This window comes from Schistocerca gregaria, chromosome 1 (assembly GCF_023897955.1).
Source record: "Schistocerca gregaria isolate iqSchGreg1 chromosome 1, iqSchGreg1.2, whole genome shotgun sequence".
Lineage (NCBI taxonomy): Eukaryota > Metazoa > Arthropoda > Insecta > Orthoptera > Acrididae > Schistocerca > Schistocerca gregaria.
In genome coordinates, this window is record NC_064920.1 from 498626796 (window position 1) to 498654520 (window position 27725).

At 39.3% G+C, this 27725-nt stretch overlaps 1 protein-coding gene across 3 annotated transcripts in view; it reads right to left on the reverse strand.

Moving 5' to 3' along the window:
• The window catches only part of LOC126353957 (uncharacterized), a 306332-nt gene that overhangs the window by 214908 nt on the left and 63699 nt on the right, over positions 1–27725 (reverse strand). For all 3 annotated transcript variants that reach the window (XM_050003278.1, XM_050003265.1, XM_050003273.1), the window contains exons 3-5: positions 25844–25990; positions 25617–25770; positions 10274–10442 (exon numbers count right to left, since the gene is read on the reverse strand). In XM_050003278.1, the coding sequence (XP_049859235.1) occupies positions 10274–10442; positions 25617–25770; positions 25844–25990 (470 nt within the window). The remainder of the gene's footprint in view (positions 1–10273; positions 10443–25616; positions 25771–25843; positions 25991–27725) is intronic.

A 27725-nucleotide genomic window follows, 5' to 3' on the forward strand; every position in this document is an offset into this window, starting at 1 on the left:
CACTGCCCAACATTGTGGACAATCTTCTCGTGAATGTTTCGTAAAACACCGAAGACACGAAGGAAGTTGCCGTGGGTTTTGCTGCAGTTTCTTAGAGGTTTGTTTACGGTTAGGCTGAGGCTGCGCTTGGAAGTGTACTGCGGCCATGTCGGCTGGCAAGGACACGCCAGACGCTTCGTCAACATCGCACAGAGGTTGTATTTCCCCGACATCGCCCCATGCCTCTATTTGTGCTCCAGCAGCACAAGAAATTTCAAAAGACTGAGTGATGGATAGGACTTCATCTAGAGTCGGATTTGCCAACTGGAGGGCATGGTGCCTAACTTCTATGTCGGGCGCCGATCAGATAATACCATCCCGTACCATGGAATCGGCGTAGGATTCTTTGTGAACTTCAGTAAAAAATTGACACTTTCTACTGAGGCCGTGAAGTTTAGCAGCCCAAGCACAATAGGATTGATTCGGTTGTTTTTGACAACGATAAAAGACGCCCCACATTTGATGCTGTGACGAAATCACGAATCGCATTTGTGAGAAGCATTTGTTGTTCTATGAGACCCTGCAATAGTTGCTTTAAAATAGCCATGGAAACATGTGGGTCAACGATGGAAAAGAAAAATCACTACCTTGTCACCAATTGTTATAACTTTAAGTAGCACAAATATATTCCAAGGAAGAAGCAATACATGAAAGTCACAGATCAAGTAAACAGAGTAAGACGTGAGTACACTTTAACAGTCAAATCATAACTGAGTCCAAGTCTAGCGGCCACTGCCTGGCTGGCCGCTTAGGTGGCGATGCTGCTGCATGGCTGGCAGACAGCGCCACATGTAGACGACATGTGTAACTACGCGGTGGCACTTTGAAAAATTGGGGAGTCATAACAGAAACTTAGGAGGATAAAACACGCTTTGGCAAGATCTTTGATGTACAGCAACATGTACGTTGCATATTTTCGTATTACGAAAGTATAAATTCCAATTCCACCAACAGAAAAAGTTAATGGTTTGAGGTAATATAGATAGTGTTGCTACAAGAAAAGAAAAGCTTTTGCATATAATATTTGCCTTGAAAATTATAAGCTACAAGAGAAGCTAAACTTTCAAATATTATGTTGATTTGTTTAGCGCATGTTACACTTTAAGATACATCACAAAAATATGCCTTAAAATTTTTAATACCGACATAAATCTCTGATATTCTGGGCTCAAAATTCTTCTAAATTGCTCGTCATCAAAGAGTTGATTTTGACAGAGAGCAAATGCTTTAAGAAATTCATCGTAGACTCTCGTACATAGCTCATCTTGCGTGAAAGGAAATTTACTTGGAAAATAACATTTTTCGAACCACAATTCGCAATATTTTCCCATGACCTGTTAGAAATAGAGTCATCTCAGTAGTTGCCAGAGAGCGCCAGATAAGAGGCATCACCGCGCTTGCGCAGCTACAGTGATGTAGGACCCCCATATGTTTGTATGTGTAAAATATTAAAAGATCTTACTTACATTATGTCACAAAAGAAACAAGACATCAGAGAATACTCCAAGAGCATCGGAATTTCGTGAACCACACTAAAATGCACAGTTTGTATGTCCAAATTCCCAATCCGGGCCTTGACCTGATATAAAGCTTTTCTGTGTGGTTTTCAGGACGTAAATTTTCTTAGAGTATCATTACTGTATTATCTCATGTATGGTTCTTTATTATGGTCTAATGAAATACGTGCTAGAAGATGAAAACAAGCACTTCAAATGCAGTGAACACTTGAAATTAGCCAATAGCATGGAATTAAACACTTCGTTTCAAATAAAAATACTGCCTCAGCAGGAAAGTTTAATAAGAGCCAAATTTCTTTAGCAAAACGACAAAAATAACTTTATTGTTCTGCAAGGCGATTAATGCTTGGCTGTCAGAAAGTTGGAAATAAAATCAAATCTGAAACTAGTAACATATTTTAGTCTTCTGTAATTATCTGAATGTATTGTAATTCACTTGATAGTTCCCAGCTACAGAAATCCGTCTTGTTTTCATTTGACGTAAGAGCAACAAACAAAGAGCAAACAGAAAAATCACTGAATGTAAACATGCATCACCTGGAGACTATCCCCCCCACTATAACTCAGACTGCTCTGTGCATCAGAACGTTAAAAAAAAGTTCATTTTGTAGCGCACATCTTTCTGAAGAGTCTGGTACATAAAAGATATATCTTTGAGGAAATGTAAGAGATGTTATTTGGTGTGCTGATGTGCAGTGCCACGCCTCTTCAAACAAAATTCTTGTTCTGCATGTCACTGTATTTCACTCTGTGGAACTCAATACTTGTATATTTTGTAATGGATGCCATCAAACTATTTCAGGGCAGTGGAAACTAAAATGTCCTGTAGTGCCTCTCCTGCTCCCAGCCCGCTGGTTTGACATCCTGCCCCTCTTAAAAATAAAATTTATGAAAATCACAATTAATAACAGTTGGGATTATTTGTAACTGGGAGAACAAGAACTCTTCAGAAAATCTGGACTCTTTATTGGCTATCAGCCAATAACTTGCTCTTCTGTGTGACATAAAATTAAATATAGGATATCTAAAATCAGTAAAGACAAGAGACAGGTCATAACAATTTTTCTCTCTAATCTTGCTACAGCTTTACATGGCATGCTTTCCTTTCTGTGAAAGAACTATTACCTTATCAAAGTTCGTCAAACGTTTTGGTACATTAAAAATCAAAAGGTCGTGTCTAATACTGAAAAAGCTGTTAATACAAATGGTACCCAAGACTGGGGTGGATTCTCGATCTAATTACATCTATTTTGTCAGTGTGCTGGATAAAACAAAATAGGCCTTTCTAATATTGCAGCAATTGTAACACACACCAAATAAGTGAGACTGTTTTGGCAATAATGATCATTTTTATAGTATGACAATATAATTCACAAAGTACCAATATGACATACCTATTTGGCCTACTACAGTCAAGAAGCTTTATGTTAGGAAATAGTTTCACATTTCATTTATATGCTCCAGTTTCTCATGCACGAGGCCGGAAAGTAGTAGAATGAAATTTTTGTATAAATTTGAAATCATCATGTTCTTCCATAATTTGTGTGATGTCCCCGTTTCTTCTCCTTCCTCGTTCTAATGAACAATCTTGTCATCACTAATTCTGTAACTATTCCTACCACTGTCAAAACTCATTCTCTGGTTATCTTTACTAACCCTGCCACAGTCACTGGTTTAGTTTTCCAGCGATTATTCTCCAGTTAGGTATTATTATGTGTTTGTTCAGTGTGTTTTCCCCACTTCTCCCAGAATGGAACTTTAGTGGCTGCTAGCTGAGGACTACAACTGGCCCTGTCTAGTGTAGCAATCTGGACAAAAAATTTTCTGTCAGAATTTCACTTTCTCGGGTACACCAAGAAGATAATATATAATCTTTCTTACCTATTATTCCTGTTAGTCATTTATCTCCGCTCTGGCGGTCTGAATCGATGGATTTCGCAGTAATTATAACAACGCTGAATATTTGCAAACCCAATCAACCCCATAAACAAGGAGCAGTTGGGATTCACTGGTTCGGATTTATTCCGGTCAGATCGTATAGCCCCGTCCCGTTTTGTCTGCAGGAAAGCTCATTTCTAGATGCGATGAGGATTCCCCTGGCAGAGACATCACGTACTCTATGTACGCATTCAAAAATTAATGTATAATTCATTCAGAAATCAACTTAGAATGTGTTCAAAAACGTCCAAAAACCAGCAGGGGTGCGTTTCAAAATCATATTAATAATCGATAGACCAACGTGCGCTGGATGCTAGGTGCTTTGTCACACACGGTTGTTTTCCTCAAGAATATGAATTTTCCCCCTCCCCCTCAAAATTGCCACCCGGTTCAGATACCCCGGTTTGCCACCTGCAACCCCCACCCCCTCGATCCTTATATGCTGCACATATGTGAATCTGGCAGCTTGGGTGTGCCAGTAAAATTTTTCCGGGTATCATGTGGCTTGTTGCTGCTACTGCTGCCTACAGTGCCAACAGCCACATTTCTGTAGCCAGAAGTGGGAGGAGGTATTACTCACATGCGACTCAACTGCGGGTGTGCATGAGCCACTCGTAACTGCTTAAATGAATCTAATGTAAACAGTTGTGATATCATGCTCATCGGAGGCAATTTATTGTTACGAAGCATTGCATAGTCTTTCTAAAGCCTTTGACACATTTTGCTGTTGGCAGATACTTGTAGGTGTACTGTGTTATTTTATATGGCGGATTTACTTTTAAATTTAAGTTTTATAATTCTGCAGCAGCGGGAAACAGTAATATCCTTTGTTACAGTATCTGTTCTTACAGATCAAAATTACAAGAATTTAACTAAAAACTAAAACAACAAAAAATTCCCAGAATCCTAAAAAATTTCCGGGTTTTACCCAGTTTTCTCCTGGATGAAAAAATTCCTGGGTTTTTTCCAGTTTTCTCCCGGATGAAAAAATTCCCAGGTTCTTCCCGGAACTCCCGGTTGTCCCGGGTCGTATACACCCTGTAAGTGTGTATCTGGATTTATAGTAATAAACAAATAATGTCTATGTGTTTAAACTAAATTTCAGACAGTCTAAATAATCTGGTACTTCCACTAATCTGACACCAATATATTAAGGAATGGCCTGATTAGTGAGACTAGTGCAGAATTTCATCATCATCATCATCATCATCAACGAGCTGCTGTTTTGTTGTGTATATTCTGAGGGTTTCTTAATGTGGATTACATACACAGCCAACAGCAAATGAAGAGTTCCAGCATGGAAAATGTGTGTGATTTATTTATGGTATAACAATGAATAGCAAATGAACAACTGCAGCATGGAAATGTGTCATTTATGGCACTGATTCAGAAGTATTATAGGCTGCATATTAAATAAGTTTAGGTAATGGAAGATAGAGCAGAATAGGAAAGATCCAAGGTGGCTCAAAAACAACTGTACTTAATTCGCATTCCACATAGTAGACTCAAGTGAAACAAAAGCTGAACAAAGTCAAAACAAACGTAACAACAGAATCAAACAATGGTTAATTCTGGGTGGAATGACAGCAATACAAAAGGATACATACTACTGACCACATAGAGGAGATGTTGAATGGCAGACAGGCACACTGAAAAAGACTGCATGATGTTACTCAGCTATTGGACAAATCCTTCACCAGAAGTAGGCAACAAATCTCACATACCTGACCACTGTCATCTCCAGGCACTAGGGTAAAGCCTTCTTCAGAAAAGAAATGGCACGACACACACACACACACACATCCACATTAACAGGCACACCTCAAACACAAATGACCTCTAACTCTGACCAGACTGAAACTGTCACAATGAACAGGGAAGGGGGGGGGGGGGGGGGGGAACCCTGTCTGGTGGAGCATGCAGGGATTATAAGGTGGCAGTACAAGGCTGCATGGAGACTTAGGGTGGGGGAGTTAAAGGCGAGGAGCAGAGAGGAGAAAAGATAGGTGGGTGCATTGGCAGAGAGTGGTGCACAATGAGTGGTAGGGGATATGAAATAAGAGGAGGTGATAGGACAGAGGGGGCAGAAACTGTTGGACGGAGGATGTGGGAGAGTAGGTAACAACAGGTTGAGGTCACGATAATTTTGGGTGCAGAGAAAGTGTTGTGTATTATGCCCGTCTGTGCAGTTCAGAAAAGCTGGTGGTGGAGGGGAGGGCCCAGATGGCTCAGGTTGTGGAGCAGCCACTGAAATCAAGCATGTCAAGTTCAGCTGCATGTTGTGCCACAGGGTTGTCCACTTTGCTTTTGGCCACAGTTTGGCGATGGCCAGTCATCCTAGTGAACAGCTGGTTGGTCATCATACTCATACAAAAAGCTCTGCAATGATTGTAGCAGAGCTGTTATATGACGTAGCTGCTTTCACAGGTGGCCCGGCCTTTAAAGGGGTAGGATAAGCCGGTTACATGACTGGAATAGGAAGTGCTGGGTGGGTGGATTGGATAGGTCTTGTAGCTGTGTCTTCCACAGACATATGATCCCTCTAGCAAGGGGCTCAGATTAACTAGGATGTTGTGGAAGTTGGGTGGGTAACAGAACACCACTTTAGGAGGGGCAGGAAGAATCTTGGGTACAAGGTGTACACGAGGACAAGGAAAAAAAAATTCCTGGATTTTTCCCGGATTTCCTGGTAAATATTAATTTTATCCCAGGTAAAAATACTTTTTCCATGTTAAGTGAGAGGATACTTTCCCTCGGAACTGTAAAAGTTATACATCCTTTGAATCGCTATGGTTTTATACACTGGTGTAGGATTTCTCAGCGCTTTGGAAAACGAAACTCAGGGAGAGGGGGGAAAAAAACACGTTTTGGAAAGAGTTTTGATGTGTAGCAACATGTACGTTGCATATTTTCATATTACAAAAGTATAAATGCGAACTCTACCAAACACCGCATGTTACTTTCCAAAGCACTGAAATAGGAAAGTTTATTTCTAGATGCAACTGAGATTCCTCTGGCAGAGACATCATGTACACTATGCATGCATTCAAAAACCAACTTATGATTCATTCAGAAATCAACATAGAATGTGTTCAAAAATGTTAAGAAATGAACAGGGATGCATTTCAAAACCATATGAATAATCGATAGACCAACATGCACTGGATGCTAGGTGCTTCGTGAAACAAGGTTTTTTCCCTCAAGAATACGAATTTGGTGCCCCCCTATCCCCTTCCAAACTGCAACCCGGGCAAGACATCCCAGTTTGCCTCTCCAGTGCCCACCAAGACCTCTAGATCTGGGTCTACTGCACTTGCATGAATCTGGCAGCTTGGGCACGCCCGTAAAATTTTTCCGAGCAGTGTCTGTCTGTTTGCTGCTACTGCTTGTACAGCTAAACAGCCACACTTCTGTAGCCAGAAGCAAGTGAAGGTACTAGTCATATGCGACTCAACTGTGCATGAGCATGAGCCCGCTCGCAACTGCTCGAACGAATCTAATAGTGTTCCTAAAGCCTTTGTGACAAATTTTGCTGGTGGCAGATGCTTGTGTGAGCATTGTGTTTTGTTGTTGTGTGTGACGCATATCCTTTGCAACTGAAGTTTTATATTCATAATGTCTCTCATTAATGTTTTATTGCTGCAGTATTATTCTGCAGAAATGGGAAACAGTAATATCCTCTGTTAGAGTATTGGTTCTTGCTAGCCAAAATCACAAAAATTTAACTGATAACTAAAACAACGAAAAATTCCCAGAATTCTATAAAATTCCTGGGTTTTCCCCAGTTTCCTACCGGACGACAAAATTCCCACGTTTTCCCAAATTTCCCAGTTGTCCTGGGCCGTATACACCCTGTGACTAGGATGTCTCTTACTTCAGGGCACAATGACATAAAACTGAAGCCCTTATGAAGAATGTGGTTCTGTTATCCCATCCAGGGTGGTACTGGGTTACAAGGGAGCACTCCTTTGTAGTTGGTTCTTGGGGGGTGGAGAGATGATTGGGAGTGTGTGTTGGGATATGGCACAAGAAATCGTTTACAGACTAGGTCTGGAGGATAATGCCTGTCTATGAAGGTCCTCTGCTGCAACAGCAATCATTGCAAGGCTTTTCATATTGGTATGACTAAACCAGCTATCCCCCAAGCTCAATGGTCATCACCAAACTGTGACCAAGAGCGAAGTGGACCATGCTCTGGCAAAACATGCATATGAACATAACATGCTTGATTTCAATGGCTACATAACAAACCAGGCCACCACCAAGTTTTCTGAATTGCACAAATGGGAGTTATCCTTACAACATATTCTGTGCTACAGAAATTATCCTAGCCTCTACCTATGATAACTTAATGTTCCCACATCCTCCACCCAACAGTTTCCACTCCCTCTGTCCTGTCAGCTCCCCTCAATTCATGTCCACTCACCATCATTGTGAACCACCCTATGTCAACGAACCCATCAGTCTTTTCTCCTCTCTGCTCCTCTCCTTTCCTGGTTCTGCCTCCTCTCCCTCCTGACACTGTGCCTGACAGCCTTGTACTGACACCTTCTAGACTCTGCGTGCTCTGCCAGACAGCCCCCTTCTCTCCCCCAACCCATCCTCTGGTACCCCTACACCTCCCTTGCCCACTCCAGATTGCTACTTTCATTCAAAGCAATGGTTGCAGTCTGACCAGAGGGGCCAGAGATAGCAGTCGTGTGTGAGAGGTGTGCTCGCTTGCATGAATGTGTCTGCACTTTCCTTTCTTTTCAGAGAAACTCTTTGGCCGAAAGTTCAGTATGTAACAGTCTTTTCATTGTGCCTGTTTGAAACTCAACTTGTCATCTTTACCATGAATATAAATCTATCGTTTTCATAATTATTGATATAACAACTTGGACTTTACATTGTGTTTTCCCTTAGGAAAGAAGAGGTGGAAAAGGAGGGGCACTGAACGATGTAATGCGATAGACGACAGTAACAAAGGGAAACAGCACTGGGTTGTAAAATTGGAGAGAAGCCAAAATGCATCCTCTATGTGGTTTCTCTTCCATCCTACATGCCAGTGCGGTTACACTTTTTTACTGTCGTTTGTTGCAGTACACTGCTCAGTGTCAGTCCTTTTCTACATTTACCTTCCTATGTTTCCTTGTTGCCTTCTGTACTTGTCACTCTCCCTGTTCACTTACCACACACCCACTGAAGCTCTGACTTTTGAGGCACCCTATATCAATGATCTTATCCATGGACAACACACAGCTACATGCCTGTGTGGACTGTAGATGCACCAGCTCATGTCCCATATTTTCTCTGTCAAGATTGCTGCTCACCACAGATTCAGCCACAGTCAGGTATTAGTGCCCAGAAACGACAGTGGCCATGTGTGTCAGTGTAATGTGCTTGTGTGAATGTGAGAGGTTTTGAAAGTACAATGTATTTGGATAGATAAAAAACAATCTACTTACCAAGTGGTGGCAGGAGAACACACATACAAAGTTATTAAAGTCTGAAAGCTTTCAGAGACAGTGGCTCCTTCAGGCAGAAGGGTTGAAGGGGAAGGAAGAGGGGTAAAGGAGAAGGACTGGTGAGGTTTAGGAAACGGGGTAGAGTTCAGAAAAGTCACCCAGAACCCAGGCTCAGGGGAGACTTGCTGGACAGGATGAGAAGAAAAGACTGAAACCTTTCTGCCAGAAGATATGTGTTTTCTCCTGCTGCCACTTGGCGAGAGAATTTTTATCTACCCAGTAACATTATATTTTCAAAAATTGATTATTTTCATTGCTTTATTAGCCTGTGTGAGAGTTCAGTCATGTAAATTTCATGAACAACTTAGTCCAATAGCTGAATAATATCATGCAGTCTTTTTCATTGTGCCTCTCTGCCACTCAACATCTCCTCTATGCAGCAAGCAGTATCTATCCTTTCAAGTGTAAGGACAGCTATTGTAAGGACAGCTATGTGAGCAGCATATTTAAGAGCAAAATCTCATTTGCCAATTTGTCACAAAGTTATGAATTATATTGCCTATATATGAAATGAAATGATTGTATGGCACTGACGGCCGCAAGTACCTGGAGAAATTCAGGAGCGAAGTTTCAGTTGATGCCACGTTAAGTACTAGTTATTGAAGTCAGTCATGATCTGTAAGTGTTTAGGGATATTTGTCTAGAGCAGTTTCAGGTTGAACAATAACTTTAGTCAGGTCATAGTAAAAGCGGTATCCACACTAGATATATTGGTAGACAACTGAAAAAAAATTTAATATTCTCAATGCAGAGGGTGGTTATAAACTTTCTTTACACGCGTTATTGAATGGTGTTCACTGGTCTGGGACACTTACTTAGTTGACATAAAAGAGGAAACACAGTAGATTTTTAGGTATATTGTGCACTCTTTCACAGTTTTTAATCAGAAAGACATCATCACAAGAATGCATAAGGAACTCCACCATGGTATATTACAAACAAGACATGCACAGCAGTGAACCTCACTCTCAGAACTTTAAGATCCCACATTCCACTGTAGGTAAAGACACTAACTGCAGTTCAGTAGATATGTAGGGTGCAGTAGCTATGCAGAAATAGAGAGGCCCACACAGGGTAGGCTAGTATTGAGAGCTGTGTCAGGCTAGTCTCTGGGCTGAAGACCACAACAACAATGATGACTATAGAAATGCTCATACATAACTTCAGTTATATCAACTACAAAGACTTTCAGTTCCTCTTTACAGCCATGTAAACCATAAAGCACTTGTATGTGTGTAAACTAAAGTTACTGGACATTAGTCGGCAACTTACTGTTAAGATTGTTCCTCGCCTCTTCATACCGGTAAAATAATTTGCAAGTATTCTCCAGTGCCTGAATATTTAACTGTTCCATTACAGGTGTAACAGTCAGAGGTAGCATTTCACCAGTGCTCTTTTCACCCCCTTCATAGTACTTCCGGAACTTCTTTTCAAGACCCATCTACACATGCAAAAAGACAAGAGCTATATAATTACTCACTACTTCATAAACTAGATGCATAAAAAGTTTCCTTTTCCAGTAACAAATTACTAAAATTGCAACTTCAGCCATCTATCTCTTTACAAGTTTTGTCAATAAATTAAAAGATAATTTTAAGTTCTTTTCGATAGCATACTGTTCAAGCTATCACAAATACAAAAGAATTTACAACTATTTAGATAGTTCATACACAGAAAAAATAGGATTGCATATAAAAAACTGTCACCATACACCAACTTACATTAGCCATACAGGGCTGGACAAAAATATGGAATCACCAAAAACGCAACATGATACCCAAGCCTAACGTGGGGCAGGAAACCTGTTGGCATTCAAAACAGCTTGCAGTCATCTTGGAGTGGATAAATACAGGATCCATACAGTATTCAATGGAATTGCTCTTCCTGCAAAATAGTGGTAGGTTCAAGTAACAATGATAGAGGGGGGTAGTGATCATGTGCACCATTATCTCCAAAATGACCACAAAGGCTCAATAATATTGATATATTTCATGACATGGATGGCCAGAGACATGCAACATGTCATCCTGCTGTTTACAAGATGAGTACTGGATGATGGAAGCTGTGTGAACAGGGCCCTATTATCTTGGAGCCCAGTATCATTATTGGGGAACAAACACTGTACTGTGGGCTTGACCTGGTCAGACAAAATGCTCATGTAATATGACCTTACAGAGTAACCATGGGGCCCATCAAATACCACAATACGGCTTCCCGAATCACCAACAAATCCCTATCATGTTTCACTCTTGAGATCTAACCTCAACCGAAAGATATAAATAGTGTCAAACAGGACTCATCCAACCAAACAACTTTCTTCCATTGCTCCAAAGTCCGGGTTTAATGGCTTCAGCAGCATGTTTTCCTGTTATGGGCATTTGCATCAGCGATGAGTGGTTTGAGATTTACAGCTTGCTCTGTAATTCCCAGCTTATGGCACTTCCTTCATGTAGTTTCAGTGCTGATGGGAATAACAAGTGTGACATTCAGCTCTACAGTGAATTTTGCAGCTGCCGGCCCCTTATTTTTTGTCCCAATCCTCAACAGTGAATGTCTGTCAAGATCACTCAGCAAACACTTTCGTGCACATTCTGGCTTAGTGGATGATGTTTTTCTGCTTTCTCTGTAAGCGGTATAAATCTTCAATACGGTACCCCTTGAAAGGCGAAACACTTTGGCTACCTTGGTAATGGAAGTGCCCATCGTTATCAGCATCAACAGTTTGCCCATGTTCAAATTCACTTAGCTCTGATGTAATGCACTCAAAACTACACACAACACTGTTCTGACCATGACTGACATTTGCAAAGTATTGACGACATCGCATACGTACCATTATGGTCAAATACAACAGCAGACCTGTGGGCTTGGCTAGCATCTACATTTATGTTCAAGCACTAATTTCTCAAGGTGTTTACATATTTTTGTCTGACAACCACTGTAATTAGTTCCCAGTCTGTCTACAATAAAGAATGACAGGATGTGTAATAACTTACACAGTAATATTGTGTTGCCATTTTCGTGTGTGTGTGTGTGTGTGTGTGTGTGTGTGTGTGTGTGTGTGTGTGTGTGTGTGTGTGTGTGTGTAATGACACTGCAGTAAGTGCTAAATCTTGAAAGTTGCCTGAAAAGATTTTGCTATTGTACATAATGTGGTACAGCAAATTTTTAGATGCAAGTATGAACCTGCAATATCGGTATTATGAAACACATTGAGGAAGGGTCAGAGAATGTAAATGGGAATCCTTGGAAGGTCATACAGTTTCCACGAAACCCTGTTGGGTAAATTTACAGACTCTGTATTTCAGGTAAACTGTGGGATGACTCTGCTGGTACCATTTAAAATCCCACTTAAGGATCATAAGTATAAGATAAGCGTGCATACACAAGCTCGCAGACAGTCCCATAAAATTGGAAACCTGTAGAAGAGAAAAATGCTCCAAAATGTTTATTCCAACATCTCGGTACTTGCTTACGTCCATACTAAACTTTGCTGTAATTTGAAAACTCTCTCTATACCATCAGTGTACCCTTCTGGCTCTTGCGTATAGATTAATTCTCATAATTGTCCACACAAGAAAGCTGTAAACACATCAAACTGTATCACATGCATTTTCTCAGCTGCAGCAACATTTAACACTGAATGGATTGTGTTCGTCTTAGCTATTGAACTGAAAGTTTCACTGTATCTAGACTATAGCATTAATTAAACCCCATGATGACAGGTCTTCCTTCTCATTTCCATCTGAATTAGTCTTTTAATCATAAACTATCCTACATGGCATAGCTCTTGCTTGTTTTGGTAGCACAGTTATTTCCCATGTCTTATTCCTTTGTTGCGACTTCATTACATTCTCAATAGATTGTTATCAGTAAACAATTTGTGTACTACTGACAGTATCTTCATAGAACTGGATTTTCTTTGGTTCCATTAATCATTTCTTATGTGAACAACGCAAAGTCATTTACCTATGAACACTCCATTAATGTTTGTGGTATCCACCACTATCACAATGCTGCCCCAAGCACTGGTGTGTTCCATTACATACAGCCGAGAAATGCATAGTTGGCCACACTTCTCCGTGCATAGCCCGCTACTAGCATCGAGGGCTGCCTTCGAGTGTGCACTTCAAACCACAGTGGTTTGTCACCCATAACACCCAGCGATTGGTTGCTGAGAATATACAGTGGCCCCAGCCACCAGCTCTATTAACTATGGAGCCTTATTTAATTCTGCTACTGATGTCTACAATTTGTTTACTTCAACAACTTCTTTGTGCAATGTGCATTGAACATCCGGATTATTCTCAAGCTACCTTTATAGTCACATAATGACTCAGGGCTAATCTACAGGCAGTCTCAAATATGGTGCGATTGGCTGCTGAGAATATACAGTGGCCCCAGCCACCAGCTCCATTAACTATGGAGCCTTATTTAATTCTGCTACTGATGTCTACAATTTGTTTACTTCAACAACTTCTTTGTGCAATGTGCATTGAACATCCGGATTATTCTCAAGCTAGCTTTAGTCACATAATGACTCAGGGCTAATCTGCAGGCAGTCTCAAATACGGTGTAGCAACAAAACATCACATACCTATTGCCACGATGGCATACATTTCCTTGCTGAGTCAAGAGTGTAAACTTCTGGGTAGTGAGCCATTCATGTGACCAGAAAATAAAAGTTTTAATTCCCTACATTCAGGGTACTTTTATTCTGTGATTTCCTGTTAGATCTCCAAAAGAGATATACAAGGGGTGTTCAAATAGTATCCTATTTTTTATTTATAAAATTAATCGTAATTCAGATAAAACTGTTTGACACTAGGCACCTTCAAAGTAGTCCCCTTCAGCTTCGACACACTTCTCCCAATGCTGCTAAACGGCTGGAAGCACTGCTGGAAAGCCTCTTTTGGTATGGTGCGCAGCTGCTCTATTGAATTCTGTAAAATATCTTCCTTTTCTGAAATCTGGTCCCTTCAGTGTCTTTTTTCTGTTTACGGAAAAGCCAGAAATCATGTGAGGTCACAGTAACAGGGTGGCTGACAAACCACAACCACATTGCGTTTGGCCAAAAGACTCTGAATAAACTGGGAACAATGAATTGTTGCATTATTGTGGCGAAGGTGCCAACTTCCTGCTACCTTCACATCTGTCGGTATGCATCTCACTGCTTTACAAATGTGATGCAGAATCTCTATGTACTACTGTTTACTGATGTTAGCACCTTCTGGGGTGTATTACTGATGGGACATGCAAATGTAATCAAAAAAGACAGTCAGCATGACTTTCACATTGCTGCCTCAGTTTTTCAGGTCTCGGGGATGATGGAAGCTTTTGCTGTGATGACTGGAACTTTGTTTCTGGATCATACACATAAACCCAAGACTCACTGTGTTAAGAAAGTTGGGATTCCTGTCCACAGTATCCAGCATGTCCTATGCAGTGTGTAAATGAAGTTGCTTCTGCTCGGTTGTTAGCAACTTTGGCACATTTTTGCTGAGATTCTCCTGGGGTCAAAATTTTCCATTAAAATCGATTGTCAGTATGTAATCAGAGCATTGACCCTTCAAGTGAATTCCTACATTTTGTCATTTTGTGATATGTTTGTCTTTATAACACTGACACTTGTCACCTGTGATGATTTTTTCTGGAAAAGATTTGAACACTACAAACTGTTGGTGACTTGATAATGCTGATGTCTGTTGACTTTACAAATGGTTTCTATTACTATATGATTTTCAAAAATGATTATTCTCATTTTGCTCAGATATACTTCGTGAAAATAAATCTGAACAAGTTGACAATCTGAAAACACTTTTGAAGCAATAAAACTGCTGGTCATAAGATGAAATTGTTGCAGTCTGACAGTGGAGGAGAGTTTAATTGTACAATGGTAGCTACAGAACTACAATACTGTGGACTGAGTTTAATCTTACATGTCTGAATATTCCTGAGCAAGATAGTGTTGCTGAGCAAGCAAATTAAAGCATAGCACAATTAGCTCACTCCAGATCATTTAACTAGTTGACTATTTTATTTTGGGCTCATGCATGTAACAGAGCCATTTTTCTACTCAGTCATACTGGGAAGGAGAAACATGTTTCGAGGTGTGAACTGGAAAATGTTTGACAGTCTTAACTATTTACGCAATTTTGGGTCAAAGTGCTAAAGAAATTTTATTTGTAGTTTGATGATAAAGCTACATCTGAGCCATTTTGTTGGGTATGTGGATGATAAAAGATGATTATGAAGCGTGGATCCTATCAAAGAAAGAAATCATTTAATGTCAATTTTCAACCAGAGCAGTTACATACAGCTGGAAATTCGATTTAGCTGGAGGTCAATTCCATTGATGAAGACACAGGAGAGGGAAGTGACTTTATTAACTCTTGATCAAATGAGAAAGTTAGGTCTACTATTGATCAAACTGAGACTAGTGAGCAAGAATGTTCTGGTGACTTACCAAATTGTAGTCCAAACTGTAAGATACACCTACCAGTGAGGATTAGTGATTACATTGGGGAACAGCAATTTTTTTGTCCTAGATCTGTGACTTCTTGTTAACAAATTTTAGGTCTCAGAATTCAAAACTGTTAGCAGTTTTTCTCTATCATGTCAAGTTTTTAAACTACAAGATACTCTCTCTTTACCCTAAAAGTCATTAAAAATGGGCATACAAAGGAAAATAAAGTGGGTACTAATGAAATGTAGTAGAATATTAGAATATTTTATTCATTCGAAGGTTATAATATTCATAATTACATTGTGTTTATACAAATAATAAAAACTAAGATATTAGGGTACAAATTTTCGCTTATAACTTTTCTTACAATGTTCCATATGGGGACATTCTCACTTGAAGCTCCAACAGTAGTCACCCATCCTGCCAAGATCCCATCTACCATGATACGTTGCTTCCATGACCTTCAAATCTTGGTGGATTCACTCATCCTGTTTATCGCTAACAGCACCAAGATTTTCTGGAAAGTTAGCAAGATGGCTATGTAAGAAGTGCAGTTTGATACTCGTGTTACAGACAAGCTTTTTAAAGCTCCCTAAGAGTTGTTGAACAATTTCGATGTAATTCTGGGCTCATGTATTTCCTATAAAGTCCTTGACAGTACTTTTGAATGCCAATCAAATATTCTTCTCAAGTTCAGTAATTGTTTCTATGAGATGTCCATCTTTAATAAATTGAGACCTAGTTATATACGCAAAGGCGAAAATATAATGTTTTTTCTGTCGACAAGTGGATGATTTACATTGTTTGGATCACAAGGTTTCAAGTCAGATCTTTGTGGCAACTTTGACTGCACCCAATGCTTCTCACGAGCTCTACTGCCCCACATACAAAGATAGCACGGATACTTGATATATCCACGTTGCTGGCTTAGAAGAAAAGAAACCATTTTAAGGTCAACAGAGATGATCCATTGGTACAAGTTATATTGCAACACGTCAATGGCCTTCTTTATGTCTTCATATTTTTCATGCAAGAAAACTGAATGGCCTATTGGGACTGAACCATGTAAATTTCCATTGTGGAGGAGAACACACTTCAAGCTACGTTTTGAGCTACCTATAAACAATCGCCATTTGGTTGCATTTAGTCTGAAATTCACAATTCCTTCATTAAACCAGGTATGTTGTGGCAATATAAAAATCCATCAGCACTCCGAAAGAACTGCAGAAATGCTCTTTCTCTCAATCAGAAGTACGTGATTTTAGCTCCTTTTTCTAACACGTTTTTTTTTTTTTTTTTTTTTTTTTTTTTCGTGAAATCTTGATGCTAGAAGTTCTGATGCTTTTTTGGATAGTCCCAAATCCCGTACCAAGTCATTTAACTCATGCTGATTAAATCCTTTACGAACAGAATCATCGTCACCTTTAAAATCATCGTCATTGCAGACACTTCAATCTTCGCCTGACGCATCTTCTTGTATTTCTAAAGAGGGTAGTTCTTGAAACACTGGCACTGGAATTTCAGCTGAATGCAGCACAGGGCATATAGCTGACTTTAAAATAGGGTAATCTATTTTATATTTGTTTTTTGTTATATCCTGACATTTTTATTATACAAAAGTAGCAATCACTGGAGTGGTCTTTGGGTTCTCGCCAAATCATTGGTATACCAAACGAAAGTTTATCACGTGTTCCTTTTGTTCACATTCTCAAACCCTACACACACTGCTTGCAGACTTTGTGAGTGGGGCCATGATTTATCTTGGTCACCAATTTTTACTTCAAAATAAGCAAATAGGTTCCCTGACAAAATTACTGATGTTTGTCCATTGACTGTGAATGGTAAAACTGCCACATACATAAAAAAATGAATCGGGGCTGTTTAAGCACTTACGACACGAACTACCAGCGGCAGACATAAAGAAACTTTTTCGTTTATATTTAAATAAGAAGTAAATACTGCTAATCTTGTGTAAATACAAATTCTTGCACTACGCGTAAAAAATCGGCTTCACTATATCAAAACAACAAGTACACCTGTTTACTACAGTGTCTCGTGCGTAACTGACGACATTAGTCTAGACAATATGAATCTAAACCTGTCGCGCTGCGCCACTATACCCTCCAGTCATCACTGGTTTAAGGTTCGCCAACACAGTGCAGCACTGAATTCTGTAACAAACAAGTTACCTGTCAGAAGCGTAATCGCATGCACAACAACTGTAGCAACAAAACTTGACGTGATAGGAAAAAAAAATACAGTTTTGGACTCAGCATGTCCATTTACCTCTAAAAGAGCCTAAGAATCGAAGTCAACCGAAATTAAGTTACGAATTGTTCCCCAGTGTTATGAATTAGGTTACCAGGCTCATTAGTCAAAAGAAACAAATGAATTAATTTGCTTGACAAAAATTATCCATGAAGAGCTTGCACCAACAAACTTAAAGGAAGCTATAAAAAGTTATCATTCTGATAAATGGTTTTAGTCAATGAAAGAAGAAATGAAAGTTTTTGCAGAAAATAAACCTAGAAGCTGGAGAATGGCCCAAAGGTGAATATGTTATCGACAATCAATGGGTTCTTCATATGAAATATAAATGTCATGAATAAGTTGACCGATACCACACTCAAGGTTGGTTATGATGAAACTTTCATTCCAGCTGCTCATTATGACATTATTTGTATGTTAATAGCAATTGCATTTGAAGAAAACTTGAAGCTTGGTCAATTTGATGTTATAACTCCCTTGTTTTTGTTTAGGCTTTGATTCAGTGTTGTTTGTGTGTAACCAACCATCAGTACATCAAGTGCACCATTCTCTTGAAAGTGTCAAATTCTATTCCTGCTACAACTTATATCTTTCAATCCCCACAACAGTTTACAGTTGTTAGTTCAAAACGCCACCACAAATACTGTGCCGGTTCATTTATTTCCTAGAAATAATGTATGTCCCAGAACTATTGGGATGGATGGCATACAAACAGTAAGAGAGAGAGAGGCAAAATTATTTGCAGAATGTGACGAACACAAATCTTTCAAACTGGAACATAACTACAATTATTTTATTTCACATGAAAAAAGACTGATAAGGCATAGGAAAACTATACGGTTCATCTCCATAATATAAAACAAAATTAACTGAAAAGAAAAGAAAAGTATGTTTTAATCAGGCAAAATAGCAAGCTATCTTTGGAAATGTACATACATTATTTGCAAGTTGTGAACAAAATTACAGAATGGAGTAGTGTAAGACTTACCACTTTGTCTGTTATTCATAGATTTTGAGAATTTCATCAAATCAATTCTGAGAAAGCTTTTAATGCAGTTCCATAGAACCTGCACCAAGAGCATGCTTGAAAAAGAAGTCATCAACTCAATTATTGTTAGCACAATGAAGAATCTATATTACTAAACAGCTAACATGGTTCACGGTATATGACCCCAGATGCAAGTTGATTATCTAATGGCTTCAGGTGGCAAAAAAAATTTCATTTTCAGTTCACAGAAATACACTCCTGGAAATTGAAATAAGAACACCGTGAATTCATTGTCCCAGGAAGGGGAAACTTTATTGACACATTCCTGGGGTCAGATACATCACATGATCACACTGACAGAACCACAGTCACATAGACACAGGCAACAGAGCATGCACAATGTCGGCACTAGTACAGTGTATATCCACCTTTCGCAGCAATGCAGGCTGCTATTCTCCCATGGAGACGATCGTAGAGATGCTGGATGTACTCCTGTGGAACGGCTTGCCATGCCATTTCCACCTGGCGCCTCAGTTGGACCAGCGTTCGTGCTGGACGTGCAGACCGCGTGAGACGACGCTTCAACCAGTCCCAAACATGCTCAATGGGGGACAGATCCGGAGATCTTGCTCACCAGGGTAGTTAACTTACACCTTCTAGAGCACGTTGGGTGGCACGGGATACATGCGGACGTGCATTGTCCTGTTGGAACAGCAAGTTCCCTTGCCGGTCTAGGAATGGTAGAACGATGGGTTCGATGACGGTTTGGATGTACCGTGCACTATTCAGTGTCCCCTCGACGATCACTAGAGGTGTACGGCCAGTGTAGGAGATCGCTCCCCACACCATGATGCCGGGTGTTGGCCCTGTGTGCCTCGGTCGTATGCAGTCCTGATTGTGGCACTCACTTGCACGGCGCCAAACACGCATACGACCATCATTGGCACCAAGGCAGAAGCGACTCTCATCGCTGAAGACGACACGTCTCCATTCGTCCCTCCATTCACGCCTGTCGCGACACCACTGGAGGCAGGCTGCACGATGTTGGGGCGTGAGCGGAAGACGGCCTAATGGTGTGCGGGACCGTAGCCCACCTTCATGGAGACGGTTGCGAATGGTCCTCGCCGATATCCCAGGAGCAACAGTGTCCCTAATTTGCTGGGAAGTGGCGGTGCGGTCCCCTACGGCACTGCGTAGGATCCTACGATCTTGGCGTGCATCCGTGCGTCACTGCGGTCCGGTCCCAGGTCGACGGGCACGTGAACCTTCCGCCGACCACTGGCGACAACATCGATGTACTGTGGAGAACTCACGCCCCACCTGTTGAGCAATTCGGCGGTACGTCCACCCGGCCTCCTGCATGCCCACTATACGCCCTCGCTCAAAGTCCGTCAACTGCACATATGGTTCACGTCCACGCTGTCGCGGCATGCTACCAGTGTTAAAGACTGCGATGGAGCTCCGTATGCCACGGCAAACTGGCTGACACTGACGGCGGCGGTGCACAAATGCTGCGCAGCTAGCGCCATTCGACGGCCAACACCGCGGTTCCTGGTGTGTCCACTGTGCCGTGCGTGTGATCATTGCTTGTACAGCCCTCTCGCAGTGTCCGGAGCAAGTATGGTGGGTCTGACACACCGGTGTCAAAGTGTTCATTTTTCCATTTCCAGGAGTGTATGTTCCGTCTATGCAACTAATTGAAGGCAGGTTCTTTATTGCCATTTGTGTTTGGCTTCTTTTTTCAGTGGCCTGTAATACATATTTCTTTTTATATATATAATAAACATATTATTTAGTAGTTAGTTGCTGTGTTACATTCTGTCGTGTTTTTCGCGTTTTTTTTAGGTTAGAATCGACATATGTAGCACAATTTTTGTGCTGTAAAAGTACCACATCACAATATTTATGCAACAAAAGTTGATTCTAACCTAAAAAGAAGACAAAAACATGACAAAATATAACATAGCAACATACTGTAACTACCACATAATGTGTTTATTATAAGTATAAAAAGAAACATGTATTAACACTCCACTGAAGATGCTTCACAAATAAAAGAAGCGAAACACGTATGGCAATAAACAAACTGCCTCCAATTAGCTGACAGACAAAACATACCTCCATGAATTGTAAAGCAACTATGGAAAGATGGAAAACAGAGAAAATTGATTTTCGATGCTTCGTGTAGTTACTGACCGAATTAGAAATGGTGTCATAATCTGCTCATTAAGAGCTATAATCTTATTTTAAAGGTTTAACACAGTAAGAAAAGTATTACAGTAACAAACTGTATGTGTCTTCAAGCAATGTAAATCATGACGTGCAAATTGCCCAGACTATTTTCATCTAGTATTTAAATATTCACTTGTAGATATTTCTACTTAGTAAGACAATTTAATTATTGTTTGTTACTCATATTCTGTCTGTATCTCTTATATATATTCTGCTATGTGCAGTATGTACGACCGTCATCTCTCATTCACACACCACCTTTTTTCATATTTTGTCTATATATCCTATATGTATTCTGCTATGTGAGTTCTGTGCCATTACTGTCATCCCTCGTCAGATACCATCTTAACATAATTTTTCAAATTGACTTGTCCTATATCATGATGTGGTTTGCTGTACAAATTGTATGATCTACAGGACCAATAATAAATCAAATCAAATCAATCAAAAATAAGAGTACTTAGTGACTTTGGAACAATCTTTACAAATAATTTCAAAACTATGGAAACTTTTTCTCACTGACGGCACCCACAAAATGCTGAAAGGAAAAAACTTACTACTTTCGCGCTGTTCATGCAGTAAAACTTCAGCATCAGGTATGACATTTTCATTTATTTGTTCTTTATTAATTGCCTATTTGCACACATTTTACAGTCATTATCACATATACCACTGAATTTGCCTGCAAAATTATATCAATGTATGACACATACTTCAGGAGATATGACGTCATGAACATTTTCTCACTTACCAGCTTAACGTAAAATATTTAACACAGTAACTCATTTGTAAAGTAGACATTTCAAGCCTTTTTATGTATGGGCATTCAATTCTTTAAAGAACTGGAGAGGGGCGTTTACTGGTATTTACAAAAATGGTGCAACTTTCATTAGAATTCATCAGAAAAGTGAGAAATTCACAACTGAAAGATAACTATGGCAAGCAGATTCCACGTCACCAGAACTATTTCTCAGCAGACTAAGAGAAAATTTTCAGATCCCTAAACAGAAACAAGAAAATACATTGAAGCACCTTTGTTTTGATGGTGACATTGCCCTATTTGCCTCAAGCAGAGATGATTTTCACGAATAACTGGATGACTGTAACAGAGCAGATTTGAAAGTAAGTCTGAAATAATGTGTAATAAAAAAACCAAACACCATTTTCTATGTATTAACAATGAAACTATAGAAGTTATATTTAAATTTTTATTTTATATTCAGGGCAACTGAAGATGACAACTGAGTGGACAGCAAAGGAAATAAACAGTCTGAAAAGCTAAATCTACAATCAGTGTCCTATGTCAGGATGTATATGTGGACAAAATCCTCGATTTTTCCTGGATTTACCAGTTAAAAATAGACTTTTTCCTGGGTGAAAATACACTATTTCTGCGTTAAGTGACAGTATACGTTTCCTCAGAACTGTATAACTGAATTGTTATGGTTTTATTTCCTAGCACTTTACAAAACGAAACTTAAGGGGAAAATACACATTTGGGAAAGATCTGTGATGTGCAGCAAGATGTACACTGCATATTTTTGTATTACAAAAGTATAAATTCGAATTCCATCAAACAACGCATGTTACTTTTCGAAGCATTGAAATAGAGGTTAAAAAACAGGAAAAGTTAATGGTTTAAATTAATATACATAGTGTTGCTGTAAGAGAAGCTAAGCTCTCACATATAATGTTGATCTTTTTTGCACGAGTTACACAGGCAAACGCTCTGAGATTTAAGAAATTCATCATACATTCTTGCACATAGTTCATCTTTTGTAAAAGAAAAAGGAAATCTGCTTTGAAAGTAACACATTATGTGTGTTTCATCACTGCCTTCTAGATAAAATGAAATAGGCATGTCTAATATTGCAGAAATTATAATAGACAACAAATAAAGGTGACTGTTTTGGAACAAATGGTCATTTTGATGACACAACAATATAATTCACGAAGTACCAATATCAAATGCCTATTACGCCTACCACAAGCAAAAAGCTTTATGTTAGGAAATATTTCACATTTCATTCATACGCTCCAGCTTCTGAAGCATGAAACTGAAAAGTAGTAGCACGAAATTTTTAGGTAAATTTGAAATCGTCATAGTCTTCCATAATTTGTGTGATGTCCCCATTTCTTCTCTTTCCTTGTTCCAACAAACAACCTTGTCATCACTAATTGTGTAACTATTCCTGCCAGTGTCAAAACTTATTCTCCAATTAACTTCACTAACCCTGCTACAATCACCAGTTTAATTATTCTGCATTTATTCTCCCGTTAGGTGCTATTACATTTTTGTACAACGTGTTTTCCGCACTACTCCCAGAAAAGAACACAAGTGCTTGCTAGCGGGGAACTGTACGACTGGTCTATACTCGTGTAGCGCTCTGGCCAAAAATTTGCTCTCAAAATTTCATTTTCTTGGATACACCAAGAAGATGACACATAATATTTCTTACCTGTTAGTCATTTATTTCCACTCTGATAGTCTAAAGCTATGATTTTCGCTAGTAATTATAACAATGCTCATCATTCGCAAACCTAGTCAACCACATAAATGAGCAGCAATTGGCATTCACCTGTTCGGCTTTATTCCACTCAGCTCTTAGAGCCCCTTTTATCTACAGGAAAGTTTATTTCTAGATGCGACAAGGATTCTCCTGGCAGAGACATAAACACATTCAAAAATCGACTTATGATTCAATCAGAAATCAATTTAGAATGTGTGCAAAAATGTTCAACAACCAACAGGGGTGTGTTTCAAAGTTATATGAATAATCAATACACCAACGTGCACTTGCGCTGGATGCTACGCTCCTTGTGGAACAAGGTTTTTTCCCTCAAGACTATGAATTTGCCCTCCCCCCCCCCCCTCCCCCACTGAAATTGCCGCACAGGGCAAACACCTTGGTTTGCCACTGCCCCCAGATCCGGGCCTGTTGCACATGCGAGAATCTGGTAGCTTACGCGCAGCAGTAAAATTTTTCCGGGAAGCATCTGGCTGCTTGCTGCTACTGCTTATACAGCTAACAGCCTCACTCCTGTAGCTAGAAGTGGGAGAATGCACTATTCATACGTGACTCAACCACACATGCGCATGAGCCCACTCTTAACTGCTCAAATGAATCTAACATAAACAGTTATGATGTCACACTCATTGGAGGCAATTTTTTGTTCTGAATCATTGCATAGTCTTCCTAAAGCCTTTGACGCATTTTGCTGTCAGGAGACGCTTGTATGAGCACTGTGTTTTGTTGTTGCATATAGTGTATTTCCTTTGCAACTTAAGTCCCCCCGCCTCTCGCTCATGTTTTATTGCTGCAGTATTATTCTGCATGCTGGGATATAGTAACATCCTTTGTGAAAATATTGGTTCTTACCAATCAAAATTACAAAAATCTAACTGAAAACTAAAACAATGAAGAATTCCCGGGTTTTTCCGATTTTATCCCCGATGAAAAAATTCCCAGATTTTTCCCGGATCTCCTCGTTCTCCCAGGTCGTATACACCCTGTTTATGTTAGAAGTTTTTTATTCTGACAGTGAGACATGGACTTTCTAATGCCAAAATTATTCACAACTGAGGATTACTAAGCTAGTAATACACATATGCATATTGGAACTTACTAGACGAGATGGGGAAATGCACCAACGAAAAGGGAAAAGCCTGCAGTGCAAGACAATTTAAAGCCAAATTGACTGTTAATCAAGTGTGACTGCTTGAAAATTATGAACAGGTTTTTCAGTGACTCTTGCCAATCATCAGTGACTTGTAGCAGTCTCTGAAAAACATTGTTATGGAGTGGAAGAAATGATTACGACTGTGATGAAAAGAAATGGAGGTTCGCAAGGCATGTGATAGTTGAAATGATGGTAGATGGAGCAAGAAAGTTCTTTGTTAAATTAAAAGATACAAGAAAAAATTGAAATAACAACCTCATGAAAGGTTGATAGACAAAATTTGAAAATATGTAGGAGCCCCTGCATGTTTTCATAGTTGAAAGCTGAAATGCACAGAAAAGTCTTAGAAGCACCTGATATCCAGCAGTGGAGGTAAAATATCTTATGGTAATTATGTGTATAAAAACTCCTGGAGAATGTGTATTTGTGTTTCCTCAAACATAAATATCACTCACAGAATCTTACCAAGAATATCTGTACTGAACACCTAAGCAAATGCTTGTATGGTCATGAAGAGCAAGAAGCTCGTCTTTGGAACGTACTATGAAATTAATCAGTGATGTCATTGATAGATACCTGGTAGAAATCAGAGCCAGACTCATTGAGCTGTTTATATCATCATCATTTTTTTTGGATAAGATGGTGGCAATGAAGGGAGAAAGATTGATACCCAAGTTCTGTGGGGAAATGGTTCAATTCAGTATTTTCTGGAGGATGGGTGCGAACCTAACTGATGACATCTAGATGCAAAACTGAAACGATTTCCTGTTGGTGCTCATTCATCAATGTCAGTGAAGGATGGTCACACACTTCTGCATTTTACAGACACTATTTATTTGTCTTACTAATAAAATCAGTTATTCACAGCATCCAACTTAAATCTCTGACAGTATTATTTATACTCTAAACTACATCAGCTAAAACATCAAAGAACTAAATACCAGTTGACTGTAATACCGTACTTAGGGTAATATGCATACCTGTCGTTCTGTGAAGCAGAACTGGAAGGCATTCATGAGGTACAGTCTTGAAATTATTAGAACAACGCCCAAGTCATTGGCAGACAAAGCAATATTCCACACCTTTTTCAGATGTTTCCACTCATGCAATGTAAAACGTATTTTGACTTGATTTCTGGAACATAGATGAATATTACATTTTCCATTCTAAATTGTTAATTACTGCAAAGAAAATAACATTTACATACCTGGTGGGCTGCTTGAGGTAAAGTCCATACATAAGGTATATTGATCCGATTTGAAATGGTAAAGTATTTGGGGGATAAAGAAATTCCTTGCATACCATAAATACTTCTTCAGTAAACTCCAGCAGTTCACAGAAGCTTTTCCTCTCACTGTAAGTTAAAATGGTAGATGTTAATGCCACAGAAACAAATGAGAGAATAATTCAAACAGTTTTGGCCCATTTACCAACAAATGTTGACATAGAGAAGAGTAAATCTACAACATACTTGGTACGTCTCCATAGCACACCTTGCTTTCAGTTAAGGAATACTGTCTCATGTCTATCATAGTTATCTTTCTGCCAGCCGGAGTGGCCGAACGGTTCTAGGCACTTCAATCTGGAGCCGCGCGACCGCTACGGTCACAGGTTCGAATCCAGCCTTGGCCATGGATGTGTGTGATGTCCTTAGTTAGGTTTAAGTAGTTCGAAGTTCTAGGGGACTGATGACCTCAGCTGTTAAGTCCCTTTGTGCTCAGAGCCATTTGAACCATAGTTATCTTTCTATTATTTCTGAATTAGAAATTAGAATTGCCATATTCTGGAAAACTTCTGTTTACAGAGCCTTCTTTTCTATGCTTAGACGCAGCCAAGGGCATCGTATTCTAGAGTCTTCCTGGTGTATTAGAGTACTTTCTATTTTGTAAGAAAAAGGTAATTTCAATTCAATTTTTCAACTGGAATATGTATTTCACATTGTGCTTTGACAAAATCACCTCTTAAAGACTTATAATCAAATATAAATGCACTTTACATGAGACAGCATAGTTATTACTGAACTATACCAACAGAAAAAAAATGTATTGGGTTGCTGTGGAAAAGATATATAAGGTTATTCTATGTAAATTTGAATATTTTTGTGAATTATGATTTATTAGTCTGAAAAGGTATATAATTCAGGCACAGGAGACACATAAATAATTTGTAGTAAAACTTTACTGTAATGAGGCTGAAGTCAGGTGTTCTATATCATTTCTGCCACAAAAATCTTTGAATTACTTTGTTGCAAATTGTATCTCATTGCCAGAAACTACTGTTTTTGGATAATCTTCTATGTGCAAAGATTTTGACTGCCTTTGTTGTGTCTCCCACAGCTGTTGATGTCAGGTCAAATATAGATGTATCCACATATTAACCAATATGATTTAAAAAAGGGTGCAGCTTATCACTGTAAATCTGTTTCCTTGGTTCTGTTACTTAGGGCCAGTTTTGAAAATCCTTTTTGGGATTTGGTTTTCCCATTTGACAAAGTCCACAATGTGAAATCATTTCTTAAATTTTTTTTGCCCACTTTTGGCTACCAATAATATCTTCTTGCTGTTTATTTCATTATGACAATGTCCCAGTGTCCAGCATCAAGTGTCTTCAAAATTCTCTTTTGGAATATTTTCCAAAATCTGTCTGAAGAAGTAACAAGCCATGACTGGTGCTGATGGCGAAGCTCAAAAAATCTTTTATCCTTTGTCAAACAGCTTGGCCATCTATTTTCTACATAATGCAGAATCATTTTCAGTGCTGTGTCATTACTCATGACTGCCAGATGCATTAGATCATTCCACATTATGCTAGATTGCTGTATGCTGATAGGACTTCCATCCGAGCCCCTTCTACAACAATTTGGAAATAATTTTGCCTCATTTTCGACTCTAGGATGTTCACACTTTGGAAGCTAGCTATTGTCTGACTAAAGTCTTTTGCTGCACTAACTTTGCATTCTCATGCCTTTTCCTATGGTGTGGTAACACCTCCCAGACATAGAGAGCCTTCCCTATGTCTTTTATTTGATTTTTACATTTGAATTTTAAAAAGAAATATGTTTCTTGATTACATTTAGTGAAAAGAATGCA